A 12104-nucleotide genomic window follows, 5' to 3' on the forward strand; every position below is an offset into this window, starting at 1 on the left:
ACGGATTATCGTTCAAACAAAACTTCTCAAATATCAACCGATAATTTTTAATACCGATACCGTACGTGAACCGATAATTTGAAATATCATCCGAGATGTTCAAGTACATAGAACAATTTTAAATCAAACTCGTGTATGATTAATTTTTAAACATATTTGCAAGGTTTTACCATCAGTATTCTTTCATATTCAAGTAAATTTATTGAATCGCCCAATTTTTTTTTCTAAATTCAAGAGATATGTCAAAAGAATCAAATCAAGAATATGTCAATCAAATTAATAATCAAATTAATCTTTTTAAGTTACATGCATATGCTTAATGTTCTGTTCAAATCAGTGTTACCACATTTAAATCTGCATTTTTAGAAGAAAAATCTGTATCGGGGGATCAAAAATCTGTATTGAAAATGTGTATATGGAAGATATTAGAAAATGCTTTGGAAACGCGAAACGGAATGGAAAACTCTTTAGAACCCAAATTTAATGATACCATAACTTCCCTTGGTCTGAGTTTTATTATGTGTGAACGTATGAAATGTTATTGGCTCTAAGATACATGAATCTATAGGATTTGAATTCAGGGTTGCCACATATACAGATTAATCTTAATTTTACAGATTTTTCAGATAAATTTGTGACCACGATTCTATATATAAATATTACCGATTTTTGGCATGAAATACACGTTTTTACAGATTTTTGATAGCGTAGATTAAAAATCGAATTAAAATATATGGAATAATGGTACTGTTTTTTAAAACAATAATCCTGATTTTCTGTTAATTCTAAAAAGAGGATAAAACTTACATTAAAGGGAATATCAAGGACAGTAAACACAGATGTCCTATCTGCTAGTAAAGATTTTTTAATGCTTACTTTTTCTTGAGTTCCGAAGAAGTGAAGTGAAAATAATCAGACTAAGTCCTCACTTTCAGATTGGATTTTAAAAGGTTTTCATCAAATCATCATTTCGAGAGACTCAAACGCAAAAATAACTTCCAGCGTTTTTTCAACTATACATGCACTCAGGCAAATTGAGTAGTGAAAATCATACGGCAAATCTTATGATGCATAAAAAATCATCAAAATCACCATTTCATAAGATTAATATGAAAAATATACCATCTCATCTATCACTATTATAGTTTTCATACGAACAACTTATGAATTCCACAGTATATGAGAGAAGTTATGTTTGTCATAGAAATTTCGCACAATGTTTCTTAAAATGTCGTATGAATTTCATAAGACTTTTTATTGGAATACCAATTTTCGTCGCTTCAAAAGGTGGTCTTAGGATTCGCATACGATGTTCTTGTGGTTTCTACCATACTAGGTTCTAGAGAGTTTTCCATTCATTTGCGCTTTGATTTCTTATAACTTCCATATACACATTTTCAATGCAGGATTTTGATCCCCCGAGACAGATTTAAAGATTTTTCTTCTGAAAAATGCAGATTTAAATGTGGTAACACTGATTTGATACCATCTCGCAAGCAGTTGCATAGCAGAACAATTTTACCGTCCAATGTTGTGTCATATTTTGTGTTGCCTTTGCTTGAGAGACTTTTTTCATTGAAGCACGTGTATCACGCTCACTCTCTTCGCAAGGGACCGGTCTTTTGCGGACTCTCCCGTTATCGTCAAGTTTGAACCCCTTTGAAGCAACCCACACGGGACTCATTCGATATCTAAGGTTGGTAACTCAACTCTCTCTCTCTCTATCACATGCCACATAGTTCTTTAGTTTAAATTCGGATATACAGTGCTAGAGTGCAGTGGAGTGACGATAGGAAAATCGTATTCGGTATTCGTTCACTGTCTTTGGATCCGCGGTCGTGTACGGAACGTTTTTCCTTCGAGTAAAGTGTGTTGTACCCAGTACCAGTGTCCGCGTTTCATCAGAGCAGTAGCTAGATATTAGATAAAAAATTTTGATTTTTGGAATAGAGGTGGTGAAAAAAGTCGGTTGTTGTTTGGATAACTAAAGCTGATTGCAATTGCGATAAGCAAAAAGTTGGCAAATCGTATGAGAATCAACTTTTTGCCGTCAATTAGCGATTTCGGAGTTTTTCATATTCTGCGTTTCCTTTAATTCAGAGGCGCTCCGGGAAACTAGAAATCATCGTTAAAAAAAGAAATTCCGGTCATATCTTAATCGCAAATTGCTGCTGGCTATTCGAAAGGTGTCAATTGAGTGTGACCGAAGGAAAAAGTGTTTACGTAATTTCGCTAAATTTTCGTTGTGTAATGTGAAGAATCGTTCTCGACTCGTGTGTGTCTAGCAGAGAGGGCCAGTTTTAGCAAATTGTTCAACGTGTGGGAAAGAAAAGACGGGATCCAATTTTACTAGTACGTGTGTATTGGTGCAAGCCCTTTTTGTGAAAACTCGCCCCTTCCCCCAAACGTCGTTGCAACCACTACTTCAAATTTTGTTCCTGCGAACGTCAGCCACAGCATTAAGGACCTTTTCAGTGGTGGTAATACTTTGCTTGTGTAATGGCGTTTCTGCGATCCGTTTCTCGCTGCAATAGTTTTGTGTCGCGTAAAGTGTCTTCGCCGTCGTTGATCGTCAGTGGATCTCATTCATTGTCCCAGCGGGGCATTCCGTTGAGCGATGTCCTTGCCGCAGCAAGCTACCAGGCCTCATCGATCTATTTGAACCGAGCCGGGCAACTTCACCAACGTCGATTCCGATCGGTGGCAGCCGCTACCAACCCAAGTGGAGTTCACTTGGCTAACCAACAAAATGACCCCAGTTCGCCCCAGCGGGATCCGCTGGATGTCAGCTTTAACGATCCGAACGCCGCTTTTAAAAGCAAAACGACGCTAGAGCTTATACGGGCGTACTTCGTATATCTTTTGTGCTCGTCCGAGTTTTTGGTGGAGAACAATATGAAGGTAAACGTTTTCTGGGCTTCATGGAATGAATGTATTCTGCAGACATTTGATTTAGATTTGGAATTTACTCGACCTTCATTATGTCACAACAATGATCATTCACCAGCACCGTTTGCTTTCATCTACTTTTCTTTTTCAAACATTTCAAATTAGGGTGGCATTGTGCAGACAAGTTGTACTAAATTTTTAATACATACATGCATATCAAATATATTTCAGTAGTTCGAGTTGCACAATGCGGCCCCTTTTTATTCCTAATTTTGTCAGCAATTGACTATCTTGACGAAAACGACTGACGTCCTGCCGATCCACACCCTTACTTCACTTAACTACTTCAATCATAGACAGGTACTAATCATTACCGAGGTATAATTCAAACACAGTAAAGTTTGTCGTCGATTTCATGGCAAAAAGTTCTAATAATAAAAAAACAGACTGCAGTTGCAAATGAACAACAAAACTTTCAGCAGGGTGGAATCCATAACTTTAGTCCGCTCATTGAACAGTATCGTTATGAGGCTCGACTATGGTCTCATCCTACACTTCATTGTATTACGAGAGGATAAACAGCACTTATCAGCGAATTTGTTTCTTGAATGATTCATTACCTCAACAACACAACCCTTTATGCGGTTATTTAAATTGCGCAGTAGAAACGAAAAATGACAACTGTCTGGCGGAAATAATTGCGAAAGCTACCACAAGTACGTCATTGCTGAAGGCGCAACTCGTGTCGGCGGTCTCGTGGTTTATTTTCGTCTTTTTCTGCCGTTTCAGCACAGGACCGGTTCTGCCAGGAAGAAAAATATTTTCACGAGACCAACAATTGCTTCAAGTTATGAATGTGTTTTTTGGAACACTTCAATCGCTTTAAAAATTTATTTCTCATTCACATGGCGGAATCGCATAAAAAATTTATTAGTTATGCAGTATTGTGTAATTTGGTATAAGGGCTATTGCATAGCTAGTGCTAAGATTCTATTGACAATAAGAATCCATGCTATTCGGGACTCGAATATACATTGAGTCATTGAGCCCAACACTTGGTAAGCAAGTACCGCATGTTGTTATGTAATTAAATTGAGGCATATGTTCCAGTTCAAGACTGAATAAAATAATGTGAATGATCGATGCGACTTTCGAAGCCATCAAGTTGAATTACTCATTTGGAAGTGTTGCTAGTTTAAAATATAAATTGTCTATCACTTCTTTGTATTCTATACGCTTTTTGAGCATAACTCATGGTTTGAGTTACGATTATACTGAGGTCTCTTTTTACGCGCGGGATACGTACCGCATAAAAAACCGCGTAACTTCGGAAACTCGCGCTAAAAAACAGTTTAATTTCGGAACTCCGCGTAAAAAAACCTCCAAACTAAAGAAATAAAATTGTTTGATGCCAACAAATTTTGAGACTTCCAAAATCGAAATTTTTTTTTTTTTGATGCCGAAAAAAACCGAGTAACTTTGGAAATCCGCGTAAAAAAACGCGTAACATCGGAAATCCGCGTAAAAAAAAACCTCCAAACTAAAGAAAAAAATTTTTTGATGCAAAATATCTTAGAAATGCGTGAAACGTTCAGATCTGGTGTGATCTCGGAAATTTTTTTTTGTGAAAATCGACTTTGGGACATTTGAGACTTTCAAAATCGAAAAAAAAGTTTTGATTCCGAAAAAAAACCTCGTAACTTTGGAAATCCGCGTAAAAAAACCGCGTGACTTCGGAAATCCGCGTAAAAAGAAACCGCCTTTAAAAAAAACCGCGTAAAAAGAGACCCCAGTGTACTCAAATCCATAAACTAGTACAATTTGAGTAAAATTTACTCAGGCCATGAGTTCTCTCGCATTTATTCATACGTTACAGTAAGCGTTGAGTTGTCAAACATTTGAGTGAAAAAAATAATTCCTGCAGTGTAGTGCGTTTTCATGCTTGGAATATTCTTATCGAATTTAAGAATGCAAGAATACATTGTTTTTCATTGCCATTTCCAGATTCGATTTTTGAAACCACGAATCATCAATCAAAGATGATTTCAATAGCATAAGGGTATCAAAATTGTTCAATTGTGGCCCCAAATCGTTCAAAATGAAACGGTTTTGAATCATTTCGTTCACTTCCCATTGAAAAAAAAAATAATGATTTTAACTAAAGATTCTATGTATATAAACATAAACAAAGAAGAATTTCTTTATTTTGAGTGCGGAGAACTCAAATTTTAGGTTAAACCCACACAAATTTCGAAAAAAATATTTTTTTCTGTTTGTTTTTTGTAAAACATCCTCAAATTTGGATAGCTTCGTCCCTTAACTAAAAAATGAGTAGATAGGTGATAACTCAAGCTTAGACTACGTGCACTTTTTATGAAATTGAGTTATGTGTCAATTTTGAGTTATGTTAAATGAGAGTGTATATTCTAAAGCTTGATTCATTTAATTTTAATGTGGATGAAGAACAATGTTAAGTACTCGAAGTGAGTCATTTTTTGCATTATAGTGAAAAAATAGTAAAAAAGATATTCGCATTTGGCATCGGTGATATCTCTAATTTTTCTTCCAATACCGCTCATCGTATTTTCGACACTGTTGGCTAACCAGAGTAGTCTTTTTGTTCCATTTCTTCCTCTCTGTCGCATCCTGGGTCATTACTCCACCATTTTTTCAATTTCTGTTTGGCAATCGCTCAATGTTGAGGTGGATTTTAAGCCAGCCGTCTTGATACGACTGTCTCGCTGTAGTGACAGCTAGCCAAATCAAGCCAAAACCTAACAGGTCTATTTTGAGCTTAAATCTCTGGAAGAATACGTACTCCTGCTTGTAGATTTTGGAAATCATAGTCTTGTTTGCCACCAGGCGCGTGTATAGGGGGAAGGGGTATTTGGGGTTCAAACTCCCTCCTTCCCCCCACAAAACACAAACAAATATTAGGGGAGACCGGAGCTAAACCAGACAGCTTAAAGCTTGCCGATTTGCCGCCCCCCTCGTTGGTTTAGCTGAACTCTATCTCCGGAGAGCAAAAAAAAAGGTCCCAAGGATTAGTTTGCTACCCCTCTTTCCCTCTTTAAACGTTGCGCCCGGGACGAGTGCCCCCTCGGCAACCTCTAAATACACCACTAAAACAAACAATTATTTCGATCCATGGATAGACTTTGTAAACACGCTTGCTTTCATGTGACAGACAGATGTCAGTAAGCTGGATGACACTGAGTCAACTCAGTTCGGCGTATATCGTGTTTGTGTCAGAATGTGTACGTTTTTTACAGGAATGATGGATAATTGTCTGATATTTTGAGTATATTTGATTTCTTCGCGTTATAACGACGTGCTGTTAAAGTTTGTTTCGTGCTGAATCCAGTGATTATTAAGTGCTGTTGATTAACAATGGCGCTCATCCGGATACATAATTTTCGATTTGAAATTATGACCGGATTTTTAAACACTCCTTAATATTGATATCTATATTTCTATTATATTTCAAATTATTTAATAAAACTCTATTTACTAAAATTTTAAGTGGAACGTTCATTATATGTAACAAAGCAATCAAATAAGCCTTCAATAAAGACTCGGTATTCGTTTTTTATTCTTGTGTGAAACTTTATAGTCCAGCTTAGCCCCATAGGGAGTCCGCTTTAGCCCCGTGGTTCCTGAGATATTGGATTTTGGGTTGGTCACTTCAGCGCTACTTGCTACGAAAACAAATGGATAATTTTTCATATCACAAATTGGGAATTTTAGCTGAAGGTTGAAGCTATAAAACGGTATAGATAACTTGGATGAATAACTAGTTTTGATGCAAGTGTCCAGTTTGACACCGGTCTCCAACTTTCCTCTAAATATTCAAGCTTCAAAGTTTTATTCAATTAATAAACGGATACTTTCCCAACAAACGACTTTATAACCAAACATTTTTCAGGTTATATACGTATTTCCATACGTATGGAATTGATCACCATGCTCTGAAACTCTCCCAGAATAATTCTGCTTTCTTGTCTGTCACGAAAACCGTAGATTTCGTCCGTAGTTGCAAACACCTTACAAGATCATAAGCTTTTTTGCAAATCGATCGGAGGAAACCGGTTTTAATCCATATGATCTATGAATTAGAGATGCGCAATCCATTCGTGAACGGCTCAAAAGAACTAGTTTTTCTGTAAGAATTAGTGAACAATAGTTCTTTGCTGAAGAACGACAGTTCTCTAATGTTCTAGTTTTCTAAAGAAACAAAAGTGATTGAATTCTATAAGAAAGTGTATTTATAACTGTATATTTCGAGACGGTTGTAGTTTTTAAGAATGCAGTAGGTGATTGGTGAAAATTTGACAGAAGCTGCTATATTGTATACAACATTTTCAATCCGGTAGAAGATGCTACAAGAACTCGAGTCTCTCAATGCATGAACCGCGAGAGAATTTTTCTACATTCCATCGCTCCACTTCATACTCTGAGTATTTCACGGCCCTTAAAAAAATTAAAGTATGATAATGATCGTTGCTTTGTGGAATTTCCCAAGAGAATCGCAAGTTGACAATTATCGCAGAAAATCGAATTGATGATTCAACTTGATGATTCTCATACTAGGTTGCAATATTTCAAAACCATTGCATTGACAGACATTTTCATAGACACAACTTATACAAAAGATTTAATGGACATAGTTAGAATAAGCGGCAATAGTAAAATGATTCTATCGCAATTATCAACTGCCTGTATGGAATCGGATCGCGAAACGAGAATAAGCGACCGTTTGTTGCTTCAGAGAGGATCCCCACAGCAGCGTGCTAACCTTTGATTCTCAGAAATATAATCGAAAGAAATTCGCTCTCGCACTGGTGTCTATTCTATGTTAATTGAGCCGGGTTTTTGTTGTTGCGATGATATCCGTCTCTCTTTGATGACACTGATTCAATCGTGGGAAGAGTTGCTGGTGAGCGTTCTTTGATACGATAAAAGCCATCCTTGGCTCTGTGTGACGGTTTGAAATTTTCAACAGTTCACCCCGTAGTTTCGGAAACGGAATTTGGATTCGGACGAAAATTAATAACAATTTATGGGAAGGTCTCACTTTCATTGTCACTTTGTGACAATCAGCTTAAAAATGCGAGTGTGTCTCATTTGGGAGTATGTGACTATTATTTCCGATACTTCCACAATCCGGGAGCCGGTATAACCGAGGTCATTTTCAATAGTCATAGACTAGAACGATTCATAATTTTTGCATCGTCGCTCTAAACGACGATTTAAAAGTTTGAACCTTTATCACCTCGTAACTCTGGAACCGGATGTCGGATCCACATAAAATTCAGATATTGTGTAGATTATGATTATGAATTTTAACTTTCAGATATTTTTAAGACTATGATTATGAAAATTGTCTCAATATTTGCTGAGACAACAGAGTGAGCTCCGTTTTGGGAATACTGGACCAGTATTTCCAGAACGGGAACGGGAAAATCAAAGTATGTTCGATTGGTCATAAATCCAATCTTGATTTAATGCTAAAATGAATTCTGTTTGACTGACTCAAATGTATTACCAACAAGCTGAACTGTCAAGAATGTTTCGTTTCGCAACGCTTGTTCCGCATTTCTTGCATTGAAATAGCGGTGAATATGGCAACCTTGCCACCAGCGGCGTTTTGTTCTACGTACCTTTAATTAAGCTCAATTTACACACACACGACCGTATATCTACCGGCTGTAGCAATGCATGGTACGTAATACACCTTCAATTCCGTGTCTCGCAAATCACTGGAATTATCACCGTAGCCAGACATTCTTCCTACCGATGGGGATGGAGACCGGGGAGTCGAAACATCAAACGTAACCTACAGGAAACTTTGTACACAGAAGATCGTCTCGTTCGACACGAGTCATGCGCATTGTAGCCAGCCATGTGATTCCGGCTGTTTGCACTTCGCAGGATTTTCTATCAACTCCCCCGTTGCAGTATCTCACGCCGTTACGACAACCACTTTCGTGCATTCTCTTCCCCTATAGAGCCGAAGGAGAGGAGCTCAAATCATGACTACTCGATTGTTTTTTTTTCTTGCTCATTTTATGCAACCTGCTAGCTCAGTTGCTTGTAACTAAGCGGAGGAGTTCCGCCTGAAGAGTTTTCTTGCTTTCTTTGCTTCTCGAGTGATTCGGTCCAAAAAGAATCGCTGAAGAAATCACTATCGAACGATATTAAAATAAATAAATTGACGTAAACATTTCAAAAGGGCCTAAAAGACATTGACAGAGGTTTACTATCTCTTTCGACTATATCTGCGTTGTTATCCAAATGTAACATATCTGGTACTGTAAAAAAATGAAAATATTGTCTTTCATTCCACACCAGTATTTCGTAGGTAAACTTGAAAATAAAGTAGTTATTAACAGTAGAGAGAGTAAAAAAAGAGAAACTCTCTTAGGTTTATGAGTCCTTATGTTCACGTCGAAATGTTTGGAATATTGAACTCTGGTGGTAAACTACTGATCTGTCAAACAGTGTTTATTTTGAGATGTTTTCTGGCTAAGACGTTGGTAAAAAAGCAATACCGCTCAACATCGAGAGTTTTTTTTTTCAAAAAGTTAAAATTAAGCAAATTGTATTCAACCTGAAGTTGAGTCAATAGAACTCAACCGTTGATTAAATATAACTTACTGTTTAGTATACGCTCCTTCCAGTATATTTTTGCAAAAACTTTATGGAAACTACTTAGATCCATTTTACCTAAAATTACACAAAAAAAAAACGAATTTCACAGGTGACTTAATCCCTCATACGATGTAATTCATAAAGACCTAATTTGTCAAATGAAGGAAAATTTCATTTGTAATTAGTTAATGTTGGATTAGCATGAATACCACTAGTTTTAACTGTAACTTGCATTCTGCTAGCAGAGGCGGCTGTATGCATTTAAATGCACCTTTTAACAGGCAAGCAGATGTGTGCTTCTGTGGCTCAGTCGATTAACAGACGTACTTTGTGATCCAATCATTCTCGGTTCAAGTCACGGCGGTCGCTATTAGGATTCATTTTCTTTCTTTCAGAAAATTTCATGTCAGGGAATTTAAGACCCAATATTGAAAGTTCTTCCAGGGAAATTTGTGGAACTGCGACGCTCCATCTATGTGCATCTAACAAGATGTAAAATGCAAAAAGCTTTTGGTAAGACCTGTTAAGATGGCTACATAATTCACTCTAGTATCTGAGTTTCAAATGCGGGATGATGTAACTATTGCATCTTCATTCTGCGAGGCAGGACCTCATAAGATGGATGATGAAGTTGGCATTTCATCCGCCCTTGGAAATTCGGAAGATGGAAATTGTCAGTCATCAATTATCTCGGTAAATGAAAGATCCAGCTTTGCCACTGTCAACTACTTAGATAAAGCACAGATTTCGTTCTAGGGCTGCATCCAAACACGCCTGCGACTGACACAGCTTGCAAACTTGCGCTCAATCTACAGTATTTGGAATCCGAAAATGTTGAAATGTCTATTGCAGCTCTGACTGCAAACTCATCCATGACATGGCTACTATTCAGCGTATTATTTTTGTGATTTATGTAAGTGCTATTGCATACTTCATTTGATATGTAACTGACCCGCATTGACGCAGCTATGTATCCGGGCTTTTGGTTTTCCATACATGGTTGATTCTGTGTATGGGTAAGCTGAAACCGTAGGATATTCTATCGTTTCTCACCCAATATGGTAAAGAGTCGTCGGTAAAGAGCAATAGTTAGAGGAGTTCATCGTTCTTCCTAGAGTGAATGAAATCTTTCTGTTTCTACCCTAAAAGGTTTTAGCAGATTGTTTTGCATCCGTCGCGTTTATAAGATTTATACATTTTCAGTAATGAAAATGTTACGCCTAAATCAATTTACAGGAATTTGCAAAATTTTAAAGTTCTTAATGATTATATGACTGATACGATTCTTTAAATCAAATCCAATGAATTTACTTATAGTGACATTTGAACTTCGATTTTCATTAAATTGCGTCGTTTATGAATTCTGTCTATTTTTCGGTTAGTTTCTTAATTCATAAAACAGCGATGAACTGTTTTTCGAAGTGAATATTTTTCTATAACACTCACCTCGATTTCCTGCACTTACTTCTTGGACATTCTTGGGCATTAACAGTTCCCGAGTAACAACGATTTGAAAAAAGTGTATGTAATACAAAAAAAAATGTATGTAAATACATACGCCTGTTGTAAAATCAGTTTTGAAACGAATTGATCTCTCCACCTGTGCAAAACAAATGGTTTGCCACACTGAAGACGTGTGGAAAATTTCTTCAAATTTGTCAACTGGTGTTGCCATCTTTTCTATAATTCATTCCGGGAACTTCTCATGCATAGACAGAAGTAATTTGAGCTGTTTCCGATGACAGATCACCCTGAGTCATATATGAAGCTGACAGAGAAGCTGTATTGTTAGGAGGGAAAATAGTGCTCAAAAAGCTGTAATCAAACAAAGAATGAAAAACTGTAGATTGCGAGCCTCTAATCTGAATGATCCCTTTAAAAAACTAAATTGTAGCCAACTCGTTTGCTCAATCCACTTTCAAGGTAGGTGCTTTCCAATTAATTGGAAAATAAATTTGTCAAAAAAAAAATACAAATGCAGAAGAAGTACGTTTACAGCTTTTGATGTGGAACACATTTTTATTTCTATATAGGGGTGCAAATTAGAAACTCAAGGAAAAATACACATAGAAATGTGGTCAGGTTTAAACTTTTACAGCTCAGTATATTTTGTATCAATTATTAATATTATTTCATTATTTAATTGGAAATATTTCTAAGATTCGATTTGAATGTATTAAGCCACGTATTTTCAATCATAAATGATTGAAATTTTGATTAGTAGCGAGCAGTGTCCTATTTTGTCTGCTAAAAATCTCCGGCATATCGGATTTCGACGGTTTTGAAGGGGTAAGCAATATATCAAAGAGAAAGCATCGCTCTGATTAATTAATTAATTCAAAGTTTATTTATACCCGGTTTTAACCTTACTATGGTCTTTCGCCGGGTTATACGCTCTGATTGGTCAATCAATGCAAAAGTGAAGCTGTTGGAAGCACGTGAATCTATAAATAGAGGCAAAATTATAGCTAACGTTTCAGTCCTACGCGTAGCATGCTAGAGGTAGGTTGTTGCTAGACAGCAAAACAAAAAGTGCCATAAAACGTTTTGAAGCTTTAATTGGT

The 12104-nt window shown here is 36.7% G+C and overlaps 1 protein-coding gene across 2 annotated transcripts in view; it reads left to right on the top strand.

The window, feature by feature from the left end:
• The first annotated feature begins 1796 nt into the window (after positions 1 to 1796).
• Positions 1797 to 12104, top strand: part of LOC131432128 (proline dehydrogenase 1, mitochondrial) — an 83505-nt gene continuing 73197 nt past the window's right edge. For both annotated transcript variants that reach the window (XM_058598228.1, XM_058598229.1), the window contains exon 1: positions 1797 to 2901. In XM_058598228.1, coding sequence (XP_058454211.1) covers positions 2500 to 2901 — 402 coding nt within the window. In that variant the 5' untranslated portion in view covers positions 1797 to 2499. The remainder of the gene's footprint in view (positions 2902 to 12104) is intronic.

The sequence above is a fragment of the Malaya genurostris genome, chromosome 2, assembly GCF_030247185.1.
Source record: "Malaya genurostris strain Urasoe2022 chromosome 2, Malgen_1.1, whole genome shotgun sequence".
Taxonomy (NCBI): Eukaryota; Metazoa; Arthropoda; class Insecta; order Diptera; family Culicidae; genus Malaya; species Malaya genurostris.